Raw genomic sequence first — 14508 nt, forward strand, 5'->3', positions numbered from 1 at the left:
AGGGGTAATAGGTGCTGACTACCTTCCAGGACTGGTGCTAGCAGAGGAGCAGGTGCAGGCCCTCCACCAGAGCCTCGCGTTGCAGGCTGTGGCTATCATGCTGCATCCCCAAGCGCATACTGCATGGGACCCACAGCCCACRCAACACCCCGTTTCAGAGGACAGTTAGCACCAACGCAACGGAAACAACCCTCCCAGTCCCTCCTATACAAGGATCATATTGTGCCTAAAAATATCCCAGAAGTGATCTGAAAGAGCATTAACTGCCACACAGATGAAAACATAGGCCACAAAGTAACAACAAAGAATCAGAGTATTTTCAATGATACATTGGGAAGATGCAAATTCAGGGTAAGAGAAAAGGCATGGAAATTCATAAGACCTGTCAGGGTACACAGCTCGCTCATGCATTAGAGACAAGGAACATGACTATCTCCTCTAGCACTGTGTAAGAGCTAAGTGGTCACCACTAATGCAGCTGACCACAAGGACTGAAACTGAAAAGATAGCTCATAAGCAATCTTCTAGACAAGCTGGCCGGGCATATTCCTGCACCCACCAGAAAGGCGTTTTAAGGACATCCTAATATTCAAGTGACTGCTTTCCCGGTAAGCAGGAACTCATCCATCAGGTAAACAGCAGAAGAGCAGTTAGTTTGTTGACTTGGGTGCAACTTGAAACAAGACAACGTTCCAGTTGGAGGTAAATCAGATGCAAATCACTCCTCACCCCCCACAGTGAAATGGCACCATCAGACAGTGGAACCACATAAAAGAGGCGATTCCCTCCAAACAAAGRGCAGCCCTCACAAGCAGGACGGACTTTCCTCCTTGTGTTATGGTCATGATTTTACAAGCGCAGAGACATCCACGTCTTACATGGTGAYGGCTGGGCGCAAAATCACCTCTTCAAGAGGCTATCAACAGCTAACTCCCAACTAACCCATGCTWCACCTGGTGAAACACTCCTCTCTCAAGAGCTTTCAGAGACCAGATGAGCACTCAATGAAGTACACTGGCAGTGCAGGTCATTTGTATTTGGAGTCACAGGTGGGCTGAAGGAGTAAGGTACAGAGACTGAACAAAGACCATAAAGCGTGGGTTTGGAGCATACAAAAAGCCACGTATGAACTACATCACATCCTCAGCGGAACTAGCTTGGTTTTACGATATAATGACAATTACAGTGTCTGGGTCATGGCTGTGTCCAAGTATGGACTATCACAGAGGGCCCAAGATAGTTGTTTGGATCACAGGAGACAGAAAGAGGCTAAAGGCATCCAAGCTGAGTTCGGGACAAGCATTAGGTGCCACGCTGCTCAGCACAGAGGCAAATCGTGGGAGTGTCCTCAGCAGTGGTCCCACAAGGAGGGTCAGTCATGCAATGAAGCCGCACCGCCAGGGCCCACTCACCAGATAAAAATTAACTCAAATGATGAAGTTGACTGATGGTTTGAGTGAGAGGCCACACAAGAAAAAGAGCCATATTGCAGGCACAGAGAATGCAAAAACAAGGGAAGCGCCTGGAGACAGGGCAATTCAGAAGARGGACAGACCCCCTGGCCAGCACTGTGGAGAAAAGGAGCACCTTTGCCAGAAGATGGACGACCYGAGCAGTTTTGCTGAACAGAGCAGCAGAGCCACTCCACTCTCCCTTCCACTCTTAGGAGCCTTGACTCCGCTCTCCTGAGCAGGGAACAGAAGGTCTTTGAAGAGATTGAGCACACACTTTCAGAGGACCAGCAGTAGCAGGTAGATTCCTAGAGTTGGACAAAGGATGCTGGGTAAGGGACTGTGGCTAGGAGAAGCAGAAGAATTCATGTCTGTATGGAAATGACTGGGGAAAAACTGGCACAAGTCTGTTATCAGGTAACTGAACAAACCGGGATCTAGAAGGCTCTCAGGCATCGGGGCCTTTAAAAGAACAGTAATATGCAATAAACTAATTCTTCCATGGTATCCCATGGTGGTGGCATTTGGCTGAAGAAAAGGGTCAGTGTGATCTGATCAGATGATGGGCCTTAAGGGATGGGAACAAATACTTGTAAAAGAGCATCCATGAGGTTGAGTACAGGGCTCACAGCCTAATAGAAGGCCACCGGGAGAACAGTCTGCAATGAGACACATGCAGTAAAAGGGCAAAAGAGAAAACGGGCTCCAAGAGTCAAAACGCAAGCTACTATTCAACTGAGAGGCAAAATAGAAAGGAACAAGACAAGAAACTACGGGGCTTTCTTCAACTGTCCATCAGCCAACCGTGGGCTCCAGCTTACTTCTACCTTTCCTTTCTGCCACCTCTGGCATAAAGACCCTGTATTCATTGCTAAGGTTAAATTGCTTAGGAGATGACCCAACACCCACAAAAAAGATGCTTCTGCCTTCCTGGCCCCACAAGCCATTACTTACTCAAACAAGGAACTTGACTGAAGTTCATTTTACATATCTGTGTTACTGCACTTTTTCTACTCATATTCAGTCTTTTACTAAAACGACTGCAAGGAACAGGGAACAGAGCAGGGTAGGTAAGACAGCATGTAAATATGAGAATCTTTTGATAATATCAGGTTTCTAGAACCTAAGTTTCTCCAAAAGGTCAGTTCAATCTTATGTAAAGTGACCTCTGTAGTCTTTAAAAGGTTCCCACGTAATGACACTATAGTTAGCCAGACAGAAAGTCTTCCTAGCCATCTGTCTAAACTTTGCACTTCTCAGTTTCAAACGTGCAGCTTCCACTCCCACTCGCTCCCTCCCCATCAATGGCCCTGACTTAAACTACAAGATTCCTAACAAGATTCAGAGGCTACTTCAGCAGAGCTTGTTTAAAAGGTTAGTACAGTGCCCTGAAGAATGGGATTGCTTTAAAAGAGGAAGCTCAGTGAAAGTCAAGAAGATACAAAGTAGGAAGAGGAAATGAAAAAATTAAATCAAGTTTTCATCTGGCTTCCTCAAGATCCTACAAACTCTGTGAGCTTAGAAAAAGCAGAATAAGTAAATCGCCAAAAGTGGTGGATTATTAGGAGAGAAACAGAATATGTGCCATGAAACCCAGRAGACACACACTGATGACAACTAAAAGGTACTGCTCTGTGACAGGAAAATGCAAGAAAGCTGGCAATGAATTAATGGGCAGCCATTGTTTAGAGTGAACAATAAATATGCGTTTGGGATATTCTCACTGAGCTTTATATAAGCTATTACTATACTCTTACCTACAACCCCCTAAGCTGCTTTTCTTTCTCTCTTCTTTGGAGCTGTGAGAGGTTACAGAAGCCACCTAACCTGTCCTGCTGCGATCTGAACTAATCTGGCCAACGCTGCTTGGATTCTACTCAAAGAAAAGAAAAACTTGAAAAAGCACAGCTTTGGGGAACGTTGCGGGGGGAGGGAGGGGAGAGCTGTGCTGGAGAGAGCTGTTTCTTTTAAGTTTTAAACCAAGCTGTGTGGAAGTATACAACCTTTGGATTTCTTGGCATCCAACTCAAGACACCTGATTTTCAGGAAGCACTGACCACAGTTCCTTTAAAAATCATGCCCCCTTTTGAAGTGCCCCAAATTGCTACCCAAAATGGACATTGCCCAAAACCACCTGTCTTGGTTGAAAACACGTTGGCCTCATTTTCCTTATTTCCATCTCATTAATTACTAAGGCTGACAAACTGAGCAAGCTGTACTTGGCACTATTAAGTGCGTGCATACAGGTAGGTTTTGGACCACTCTCCAATATAAATAAGAGCCTTGATTTTCCTAGCTGCTGAGTCTACATACTAAGAGCCTTCTGTGAGAGCCTTTGGCTCTTCTTAGAAAAGTTAGGCCACTGACTCGGGAATAAAAGCTTGTAACGTTCTTCCTCCCAAGCCAGCTGCCCAAGGAAAAAGAGCACTGAATTTTAGGCACTGCTCACTGCATTGTTTGCAGGCCAGGACTCTTAAAACTGCTGATGAATTGCTTAATCCAAGTCTACCAGGGACAGTCTTTCCTGTCCTTAAATGCATGGGTAAATTTTACAAAGAAAAGATGCATATTGGTTATTGTGGTAGTTTTAAAAATACCATCTAGTTTGCTCAGCCGCAACATGACCCCTTCCAACCCAGCACTCAAGGGTGAGACAGGTGGAGAGGAGAAAATGTCCATATAATTTCTTCAAAGGAGAAAGCCAGCACTAGAAATGTCATCATCATACTTCGAGTAGATGGCTGCCATTTCAATGCCCAGCCATGCTGCGGTATGCTGACCGAGGCATTGCGAGGTCCCTGCTCTTCCCAGTGTCAGTGGGGGGATCCCAACCACCTTCAAATACCAGAGGTTAGCTGCTGCTTTACCACRTGCAGAGCGTGCACACAAGCAGCAGAAAGGCCTGCCATTGTAACTTGCACTCTAAACTCTGAAGCAAACACCATGCCTTTTTAGAGCCGAGACTACTGTCAATGTCACTGTCAATGCGCAGAGCGGCACACTGTCCAAAGCCCGCAGAACAAATGACGAGGGTGGGCGCAGGTCACGGACAAAAGCAAGATACCCAACTGTAACACAGCACACTGAGATCCACCTAGACCATCATCCCATCTCCCTGGATTTGGGAAGCGCCAGGCAGCTCCAAGGGAGTTCTCATAACTGATCAACTCTGCAGTACCGTGTCGTGGGACAGGAAACAGCCCCACTGCATCAGAACCTTGATTCCAAGGCTGTGGTTACAATTAAAGATATAGAGGCTGTGGTGTGTTTTATAAAAGGCAGATTCCAAATGGAGGCTGGGTTACTAGAAGGCCAAGCTCCTGCCAGCAAGGCACCACAGTGGAATGCAAACATGGTACTCACAGGTCTGGAGACTCATTTATATGAAAGCTTCCTGATGTCTCTCAAGCAGCATAATGCTTCCTTCAAGGAAATGCTGAAGTTTTCTATGTCCCTTCTGAGTCCCTCTTACTGCCATGGAAGTTCTCAGAGCCTTGCGCAAACAGACTCAGAATATGACCCAAGTGAAAAGAAGGGACAGATCTTCGCAAAGGCTGAGATAATGCCTGAACCAACGTAAAGACTGCACTAATTCTACCACACTATAAAAACAGCTCTAGCATCAGTTTCCAGATTAAGCCCAGCTCTGCTGGCTCCGGACCCACAGAGGAGAGGAAAGAACACTCCTGTGTTCCTTCACTAAATGAAGACTCTGTTTAGCGTGGCCAAGCACGAATTAACCCAGGTCTGACATACTCTGACGTACAGTCAGATATCTCTTACCTTCTGCCTCAGCAGACAGTTTCCTTGTTTGCTGAGCAAGTTCTGTCATTTACCCTTCAGTACAATTGTGCTAGACTTTTCCTTTGAACTTCTGTTTTGATTTAAGGCATGGAGTATGGCTCTTAAAAATCTGTCCATTTAGGAGACAAGCAAAAACCTTGACAGAATTTGCTAAAATATAGCCAGACATGGCAAATGCGCGCATTACACATTTTACAACTGTGTCTGGACTTCCCCAGTACATTATATGTTACCTGTTCAATTTAAAATGTCCTAGAAAAAGTCAGGAAGGGTAACCAGCACATCTGAGGCTCAGACCTGTAGACTGAGTAAAGGCTATAGCCACTCTTCAATCTCCATCCTGAACTGGCATGGCCAGTATTATTGTGCCTTCAAGAAGAGGAAGGTGTATACAATAGGTGGGAAAAGAGAGTCAAACAGCTCAGAGTTGGATCTAATCCTAATTTAAATGAAGCAGGAGAGAAGGGAACAAAAACATCATGTAACCAGTAGATGCACAACCATCACATGCCCCAACCCTCTCCATAAAACTGCAGCCTTAGCAAAACTGATCCAGCAAACTGAGAACCCACTGAAATAAACGGAAAGGGGATCTTTTTCTACATGCATGCACACATCTCCCTGTTTCAAGGTACCGGTCTGTAGGATCACCCAGAAGGCAGCGCAGGGGTACCGCTTCTTAATAAGGAAAACCTCATTCTCTGGAACAAGAAAATCTCAGAATCAGAAGGAGGAATACAAAATACATCTAAGCAGAAAATGATGCCTCTACTGTTACAAGCTTTAGAAAAGGCATGGTTTGGGGGAGAACTTCTAGTGCCAATGAAAGGACTAACAGGTTTCTGCTGGAAAAGACACTTGTAAAAACCCAAACTACCAGATTTCTTAAATAAGCTAGGGCCAAAGAAGTGAATGCAGCTCAAGCCACACCAGCCTGCATACTGATGCTGAGGAACACCTATAGAAACTGAAGCAAAAAACAAAAGAGAGATTAAAAAGTGACCTTTGTAGTGTCTCTATTGCAGGCACAGTGAGACAACCGAGGCCCCTGAACTGGGCTATTCTGCACAGCCCAAGTAAATCTGTCTGTCCTGAAAGCACCTGCTCTCTCTGGGTAGGACCAGCAGCTCTGGGATGGCCCCAGTAACTGCAAGTTTCCACTCGGAGAAGTCACTCCCATCGAAGGCTGAGGGGTAGAGGCATGCCATGTGGCAGCCACCTTTCCAATTTAGATGGCCTTCAGCAAAGTGTGTTTCACTACCAGGTCAGAAAGCTGAGCTAAACTTATCTGAGATGAAAAAAGCCAGTCTCTGTCAGGATGGTGTGGAAAACCCTCCCTTCACTGCTACGTGCTTTACACTCACAGAACATGTCACTGCAGAACTTACCCTTGCTTAAAAGGAAACACAGCCTTTCCTTTGCACTGGGCAAAGAGTATCATATATTGACTCAACTGTTCTTAAAACATTTTCTCCATTTCTTCTGCATGCACAGCCAACTTATCACTAACTTATGTAAAAGTTTATCATCTGAACTTGGACTGCAGTTTTTCTCACAGAGCTTGGAACAGGGCTTCACCCTGGCAAAGCAATAGCAAGGGGACATGAGTCCCTTCTCATACAATCCCAGCGCAACAAAAGCTGATGCTGATATCTGCCAACTGCTCTGCCCAAAAAAGTCCACAATGACCAGAACACCACCCCGTGCAAAGACAAGGAAGACGGACACATGCTGGAAAGCTTCAATAGTAAACACACTCATAGATTTACTATCATCAAACTAGCAAGTGACTGCAAAGTGGTATTATCTTCATGGCAAAGTAGTTCTTAACAAACCACTTTCAAGTAGTTTATATTCACTAACTTCATAATATTTGTACTAACAGCTTCCCTATTCCACACATGCAAAAATGGCTCCCAACTTTTCCACAAGGGTTTTCCATATAGACTGCAGTGAAGTTAGAGCACAAGGACTTTGTTATTTATGGCAAACCAGATAATAGTACATTTCAGCATCCTCTGAAGTATGATGGATAATTAAAGCTAGAGAAAATCTAAACCGAAATCTTTCATCCAGATACTTCAAATTTGAGAAGTTCCCACAGAATAGAACAGAGATCCCAACCACTCGACTTGTTTCTATTAACTGTGTGGGGCAACACTCAGGCCTCAATCTCTGCCTGATATTCTCAAATTGTGCCAGTGGTTGTACAAAAGAGAATAAAAAGACAGTCCCTAGGTCCCCATCATTTTGCTTTTGCGTAATCAAAGCCTAAGTCAGTCCAGCAAAACCAAAATGCAGCCTACTCTGAATTAAACTTAGAGATGGTCAAAGTGAGGTACCAAAGAAAATTAATGAAGTAGAATTTATGCTGAGATATTATGAGATTAATTTTTTAAATCATACTAATTTCARAGGCAATTCAAAACAGGTCTTTTGGTTATTTCTGAAAACGGAGAAGGTCTGCCTATAGTCAGTGAAGAAAAACTGAGGCGGGGGRGAAGCCTACATGAGTAAATACAGATAATTGCTCCTACTTTCTGTTTGCTGTTAATAAAGATTTGCACAGGAATCACTACTCTTCCAATCCCTCTCCTCAATTGATCCAACCTCCAAATAATCATCTTAGGCTTATGGCCTCACACAGTGTTTTACCAGCAAAGTGTAGAGAGGGTCAAAAACAGAAAGGATAGAGGAGGAAAATGAGGGAGCAGCCAGCAAATATGGCAAAGGAAGTTACTGAAAGTTGCTTCCTAATCCCTGTTTAATGCTSTACACATGGGTTGATCCCATAATGTTAACAGGATCCATGAAAAAGTTGCCACAGAATTTTTTCCTGAATTTATTCCTGCAACAGTGGTATCTCAGAGATACTCTGATACCTTAACTTTGCAAAATGATTAAAATGCAGGACAAAACACCTTGCAGAAGTGCTGGTCCCCTTCTCCTAATATATGCACCCAGAGTGCTACTCTGGCCTTCCAGTAACCAAGTCGTCAAACTGAAAATAAAGCATCCTCCACCCCATCATGAAGTCAGGGTGGCAGCGAGCCTGAGGGAAGTTACACTTTAAGAGCCAAGAATACCTTATCTCAAAGGATAAGGTGGAGCTTTATTTTTCCCCTGTTGCAAAATTGGTTATTAAGTAATCTGTTTATGTCACACATACCAGCACTCCTAACAGGGGCATTGCAGCAATATGTCATTACCTTTAAGGAAAGGAACGTGCAGTGCTTTAAGTGAATGGGAATGGTTTTCTTGTACAGGAGGTTCAAATTAGGGCCGTGCCTGTTCCTGGTTTCCCCTGAGAAAGCCTACGGTTTCTCACTTTCCTTCCTTTCACACTCTGGACTGGACCGAGCTGGATCCCTGGTCTTGCTGAGTCACATTTCCAGGCACTTCTGTGCACCATCACCGAGTGCCAACAAAGCAGCTCTTCATAAGTAAAACGTACTGAAGTTATTAATTAAGCCTTCTCCCTGATAAAGAAAAAAAGGGGTAGCCAGAACTGAATCATTTCCCAATGTCAATAGCTGCTAGCATTGATAAAATAGCAACAACATGCAGGGGTCTGGAGGCACCAGACTGAGGTGCCATCCTAGAGATGCATTTAATAGCATCTTGAACTGGGTCAAAGCAACATACTTTTCCAAAGGGTATATGATTTCTATTAACATTACATTTACCCAGCAAGGGCATGTCTCAACATCCTATTGACCAGAAAGGCCCATTTCTTCCCCCTTGTTAGAAAGCAAAGTGCTTCCCTCTCGCCCACACCACCACATAATCAAATCAGTGAGCAACATGGTAATCCAGAATTGCTACGTCCTTCTCACAGACACRATGCAAGGCCACCAGCTATATGAATAAATGAACAAACAAACAAAAGGAGAGAACCATCAAGCACATCRCTGGAAAACTCCGACTTAAGGAGCRCTCACTGCCTTGAAACAACAGTGCACTGCTTCTCTCTTCTTACAGTCTGCACAGTTAGTCTGCAAAGGAGGGACACTGAAGATGATGCCTTTCAGATACTGTCTGCATCTGTTCTAAATCAAACAGATACATAAGCAACAAAAGCAGCTGCTTTCCAAGGAGTTTGTGCCCGACAGTGGGGTTCTTCAATTCCCTTGTGTCAACTCCTGCAGCCGGAGAATCCCCCCCTCCCTCTGCCCTAATACTCCACTGTCGTCTCTCTGCCTTTCCTAACAGCGGGGAAATAAAACAGGCTCATCTCTCTGCTCAGCTATTTTCCTACAAGTTTCATGAAACTTGTATCTTTAAGTAGCTTTTTGTGAAATTTGGTCAAAATYGATCACTGGGTTAAAAATATATATATATATTGGGAGAAGAGTGGAAAGAAGAGGCAAGAAAGGCTAACAATTTTATGATATGTGCCTTGTTTCCTCGTGAAAGTGGGCTGAAATTAAAAATAATCAGAAAATAAAATACACCTAGAGGTAACAATTCCACTTGCAATTACCTTTTTCTACAGAGGATGTGATCACTGTAAGCTTTTTAGAAAAGTGAATTAACCATACCATGAAAGGTAAGCTGAAGTAATAGAGAGGGCTTCAAAGCTCACCTCTTCAGGCCTCTTGCTAAAAGCTCTCCTCTCTTTGAAACTGCTCCACTCCTCTTACGCCTGCAAACATCTAGCAAAAAAGACTCAAGAGCATCTGCAGCAAGTATCAGCCAGGGGGTCTTCAATCTGATGTTTTAACCCTTCCATCAGACATACGCAGACTATGACTGTAAATGAGATGCCGGTATGCGTATCAGATACACACATATTCACTAAGTGTACTTATATATAGGGTGTGTAACTGTTTGTAGACAGTTTGAAGTAGCTGGGGACATGCGCCTTCTGTATTAAGACAAATAAGATCTCCTCAAAGCGCCAAAACCTTTAACACTTACTTGCTAAGACCCCAAATAGGCCAGCAAGCTAYGAATTTGAGGTTGTCCCAGTAGGGCAGAGTGGAGCAGCCGAGCAGCAAGTTGGCAACCGAGCCACATGCGCACCCCTCCACATCGTGACAGCAACAGATGCTACAGCGTCAGCAGCGGCCCCACCGCAGACCGTGGCTCCCTTTGCCATTTAGCTAGGTCATTCACAGAAGCCTGGCAAGGAGCAAGGCGCTGCCTTTAGCACGAACAAGGGAATTAGCCGGTTACCCGGCTCCAAGGCTCTCGGGAGGCTCAGACAAGCAGCTACRGTTCTCAGAGCCCTGTCGTGTGCAATTATAAATGCTTCATCTTTTTTCACCTCCTCTTCTCCTTACACCAGCAAGAGGAACAACAACTGGTCTGTCAGCCCAAGTAAATCAAAGGAGGATATCTGCATAGAAACATGGAGATAAACACACAACATCTAGAAACATTACATTAAACATTAACCACAACCTTTTTCCCCAGCACCTGCAGACAGTTAAAAAGGACACTGTGGCGCTGTTCTGCACAAACAACAATCCTATATTATTCCTGGAGCGTCCCGTATGGGTGATACGTACCACAAGGGCAGGTGGCAACATTTAAGGCAATAAAATATAAGAACTATTTCCCCTCTCTTCTCTCCCAAATGTTGCTTCTGGGCCTAAGTATCAATTATTCTATGAGCAAGATGCTAATACAAAAGCCCTGTCACTCCAACCCCGCACAAAGGCCTAATTAAACCCTATGCGATGATTTATAGCTACCAAGCACAGATCACTTCATACAAGACAGAAAGAAAACACAGGCTTTTCCATGGAAATGACTTGCTGGAAGTGCTCTAATCAAACATTTTTGCAGGTTATTTTTTTCCATACTGCTTGATACTTCAATGTTCATCACCAATGACAGTGACAGGGATGTACCTCCACACCTTTCAAAATATTTTGAACTTAAAGCTACAGGTGTTTGTTTACAAATTAAGAAACTAAAATAAAATTATATACCAAAGTCAAGAGGGCAAGGAAAACAYTGTGAGGGGAAATGCTGGCCTCCTTTCCCTTCTAGGTAGGGTACGTCTCCTACAGCCCTTTCCTCCTCCTCCTGTACTAGTTTATCAAACACACTGTCAACTGATCCTCATAAAACAAGAAAAAGAGAATTTGATAAAATAATTCATTCCTATCAAGTTAAGAATTTTCTGTAAACAACCTTAGAAAGCTGAACTCCTTTAAACTCCTTTTGCCTTTGGGATTTCACAATATATTTTGAGAAAAAATAAAAAGGCTTTTGAAAGAGCCTCCTCTTTTCCTAAAAAACTGACCAACTCTTTGCTCTGTTAAGAAGTTCCTCTTCCAGGGAAAGCTCTTCCTTTTTCTCCTCCTAAATTAAAATAACAACCCAGGAAAACATCTCCTTGCTGCCTTATGCCCACCCCTGACACTAGGTACACATTTTGCTAGYGTTCTGATTTACTTCCCCACCTGCGATGTCTGCGCCTGTATTCCACTGCTTCAGGGTGCAGTGGTGATATGCWAGTGTTGCTGAAACTTTCATACGTGAAAGAAAAACAAAAAGCCCTGACATTTCACAGCTGCTGTACGAAAGAGCGAGCATTACTTTGTGGGAGGTGGAAGTCCACGTCAGCAGCATATAATAACCTTCACTCTCGATTTGAAAAACTGGATTTCTTCAAATTTAACAAGTCCGTTCCACCCTGATTAAGCTTACTGGCATCTCAGTCAATTTTAGGATTAATTACTAAGCCACAACAAACCTGCCCTTTTCCTCTGCTATCCGACTGTGGCAAATTTATACACAAATACTAATCGTGAYGATATCCTTTCCCCCCAGCAGTCCAAGGTCTCTTACCTTCCACTTCTTCTTCATCACATACATGTTTAAGGAAGGACGCCCCTCTATCCAGCACTGCCTCGTCCTCCATCCTATAGTAATAGAAAAGAAAAAAGGAATGCTCAGACTTCTCCTGGAGGGAGCTATGTGAACCAGCCCAGCTCCTGGGCAGGTTAACTTGCAAGCTGCTGTTCATGTTATTGGGAGCTCTCCCATTCTCCTTCCAGCGCCTGCTGCTCCTTCACCGAGCTCCTTCCAAAGGGCGTTTGGTATATGCTGGCCTCCCGTAGCTCCAGTTCTAACCTTGAGAGGACATCAGTGGCCACAGGTGTGAGAAAGGTAATCCCAGCTAGAAGTCTTGGTTTCTCCTGGTTCCTTTTTCCTTTTTTGTTCCTTTTTTCTTTTTCTCTAAACAGAATATATATACCCACACAGGCAAGTCTGGGACTGTCTATGCAACAGGCAACAGTTTGTGGAATTCCAGTTTCCCTTTAAAGCTCTTAAAAGACGTTGCCTGCAGAATCATCTATACAAGCAAGCACACACACTAAAGGCAGACATACACACACGTTTGAACGCACAGTGGGAGACTAGGCTTCAGCCAGCCCCTTAATACCAGCAAAGCACACTTGTCTGTTGAGAGGCAAGCTGTGTGTCACATGTTGGCCTTACAGAAATCTGACATATGAGGATTATCCAGAGACCAAGCTACAGTAAGTCAGGCCATCACAGCAGACTCATGTGCGTGTCACACACCCATTCATTCATTCATTCGGGAACTGATTTTAGTAATGGCTTCCTCTCCCCTCTGCTTTTCTCTCCATCTCTTATCAGCTCCTCTTTATAAAAGAGGCTCCTAATTCTGTACCTCCACCATGAAGTCCTCCTGTTGCGCTACCCAGAACTTGTACTGCCCTAGGTCATGCACAAAATAAGCACCCGCACGCTTTCCAAGGGGCCATCTGCAAGCTCGCTTTAGACAAGCATATATAAAAATGTTAAAATAACAAAAAAAATTTAAGTTATATTAAATAACCTACTTTCACAGGCTAAGCACACATTTGTTGATCATGCTGGAGATATTGTGCAAGCTTTCTATTCTTAAAGCAAGGACAGCACATCAAATACACATGTACCTAACTATACAGATGGCCAACAGTCCCCTCTGAGGCTACTGAAGAGAACCTCAAGCTCATTATCAGCGCAGCTCTGAAACTGGAGCCCTACCTTGCATCCTGGTTTCCTGCCAGTGGCRAGGGACAGGCATAGGTAGGTGATGATTTAAATATATATATAAAAATATATATATATACACATATTTAAATTATACACACACACACCTATTCTATATATATTGCTAAGATGGAATAGGGGCAAGCTTGGTACAGAAAGAAAAAAACCTTCAAAACATCCTCACATCCATATTGCTTCCCCTTGCAATCCCACAAACTGTTCTAAGTGCAGCAGCAGCAAACAGTAAATTAATAAAGATTTTTCAAGGGCACATTGACATTCAATAGAGTATATAAAAAAAAAGAACAGATGTATACCAGGGATATCCTAGGACATCTACCTTGTAACAGCATGTCAGCATCTACTTGCACAAAAAAAAAGGTGGTCTGCCGTAAAAGAAGATACCAGAGCCCCCATTTGCTACCAGCAGCAGCAGAGGAGCAGCTCTCCCATCGTTGCCCTGTCTTCCTCCGCCTCAGGCACCCTTATTGACATGCCTGTCGGCCTCATCCTTGGCTCTTAGTCTGCAGCCAAGAACAGCTCAGCCCACATGAATGACTCCCAAATATTTCACAGAGAAGGAAGAACAAAGCCAAAGAGGTCAGACACAAAACCACTAAGTTAGCATTCAGAAATATACATTTTTCATTTGGATTACTGGATGGCAGCGGTTAATACAGCGCCATACTCAGCACGAACCTCAGCTCCTGCCTAAGTTTTGATCGAGTTCAGAAGTTTGAAGCAAGGCCCGCTTCTCATTCACACAGGCCATTTCCTCACGCATTGTACGCAACAGAAACCCAGAAGCCACAAGATTTGAACAACAAATTCCTTGAACTTGAGAAACATATCATTTTACAGGCAGCTGATGCCCTGCACGCAGGCACAAGATGTGCTTCCTACAGAAGCCAGCAAAACACACAAAGCCAGCACACAGGCCCAGAAGCCTTCCCCGAAAGCTCCAGGTCTTCATTAAATTACTCCAGACCATTTATGCACCTTATCTTTGGCTACAAAAGAGCACAGATGCCACAACTGCTCTCGCCTGTGTGCTAGGGCTGTGTAGACACACCCCAATTGTTTTTTGTTTTGGGCTTTTTTTTCAAAGCAGCACAGTAGCTACTTGCTATAAACACAACTGAAAACAGCTGGAACACATGGGCCTGGATTTGCAGCCCAAACACAAACCGCACGCGTCTCTGTCTCTCCATGACTCTGCAGAGGCTGTTCTTAC

The 14508-nt window shown here is 44.0% G+C and overlaps 1 protein-coding gene across 1 annotated transcript in view; it reads right to left on the minus strand.

Moving 5' to 3' along the window:
• The window catches only part of SLC4A4 (solute carrier family 4 member 4), a 174571-nt gene extending 162436 nt beyond the window's left edge, over positions 1–12135 (minus strand). Inside the window, exon 1 of the mRNA XM_026090087.1 lies at positions 12060–12135. Coding sequence (XP_025945872.1) covers positions 12060–12132 — 73 coding nt within the window. The 5' untranslated portion in view covers positions 12133–12135. The remainder of the gene's footprint in view (positions 1–12059) is intronic.
• Between the last annotated feature and the right edge of the window lie 2373 nt (positions 12136–14508).

The sequence above is a fragment of the Apteryx rowi genome, unplaced genomic scaffold, assembly GCF_003343035.1.
Source record: "Apteryx rowi isolate R43461 unplaced genomic scaffold, aptRow1 scaffold_85, whole genome shotgun sequence".
In the NCBI taxonomy this organism is placed as follows: domain Eukaryota; kingdom Metazoa; phylum Chordata; class Aves; order Apterygiformes; family Apterygidae; genus Apteryx; species Apteryx rowi.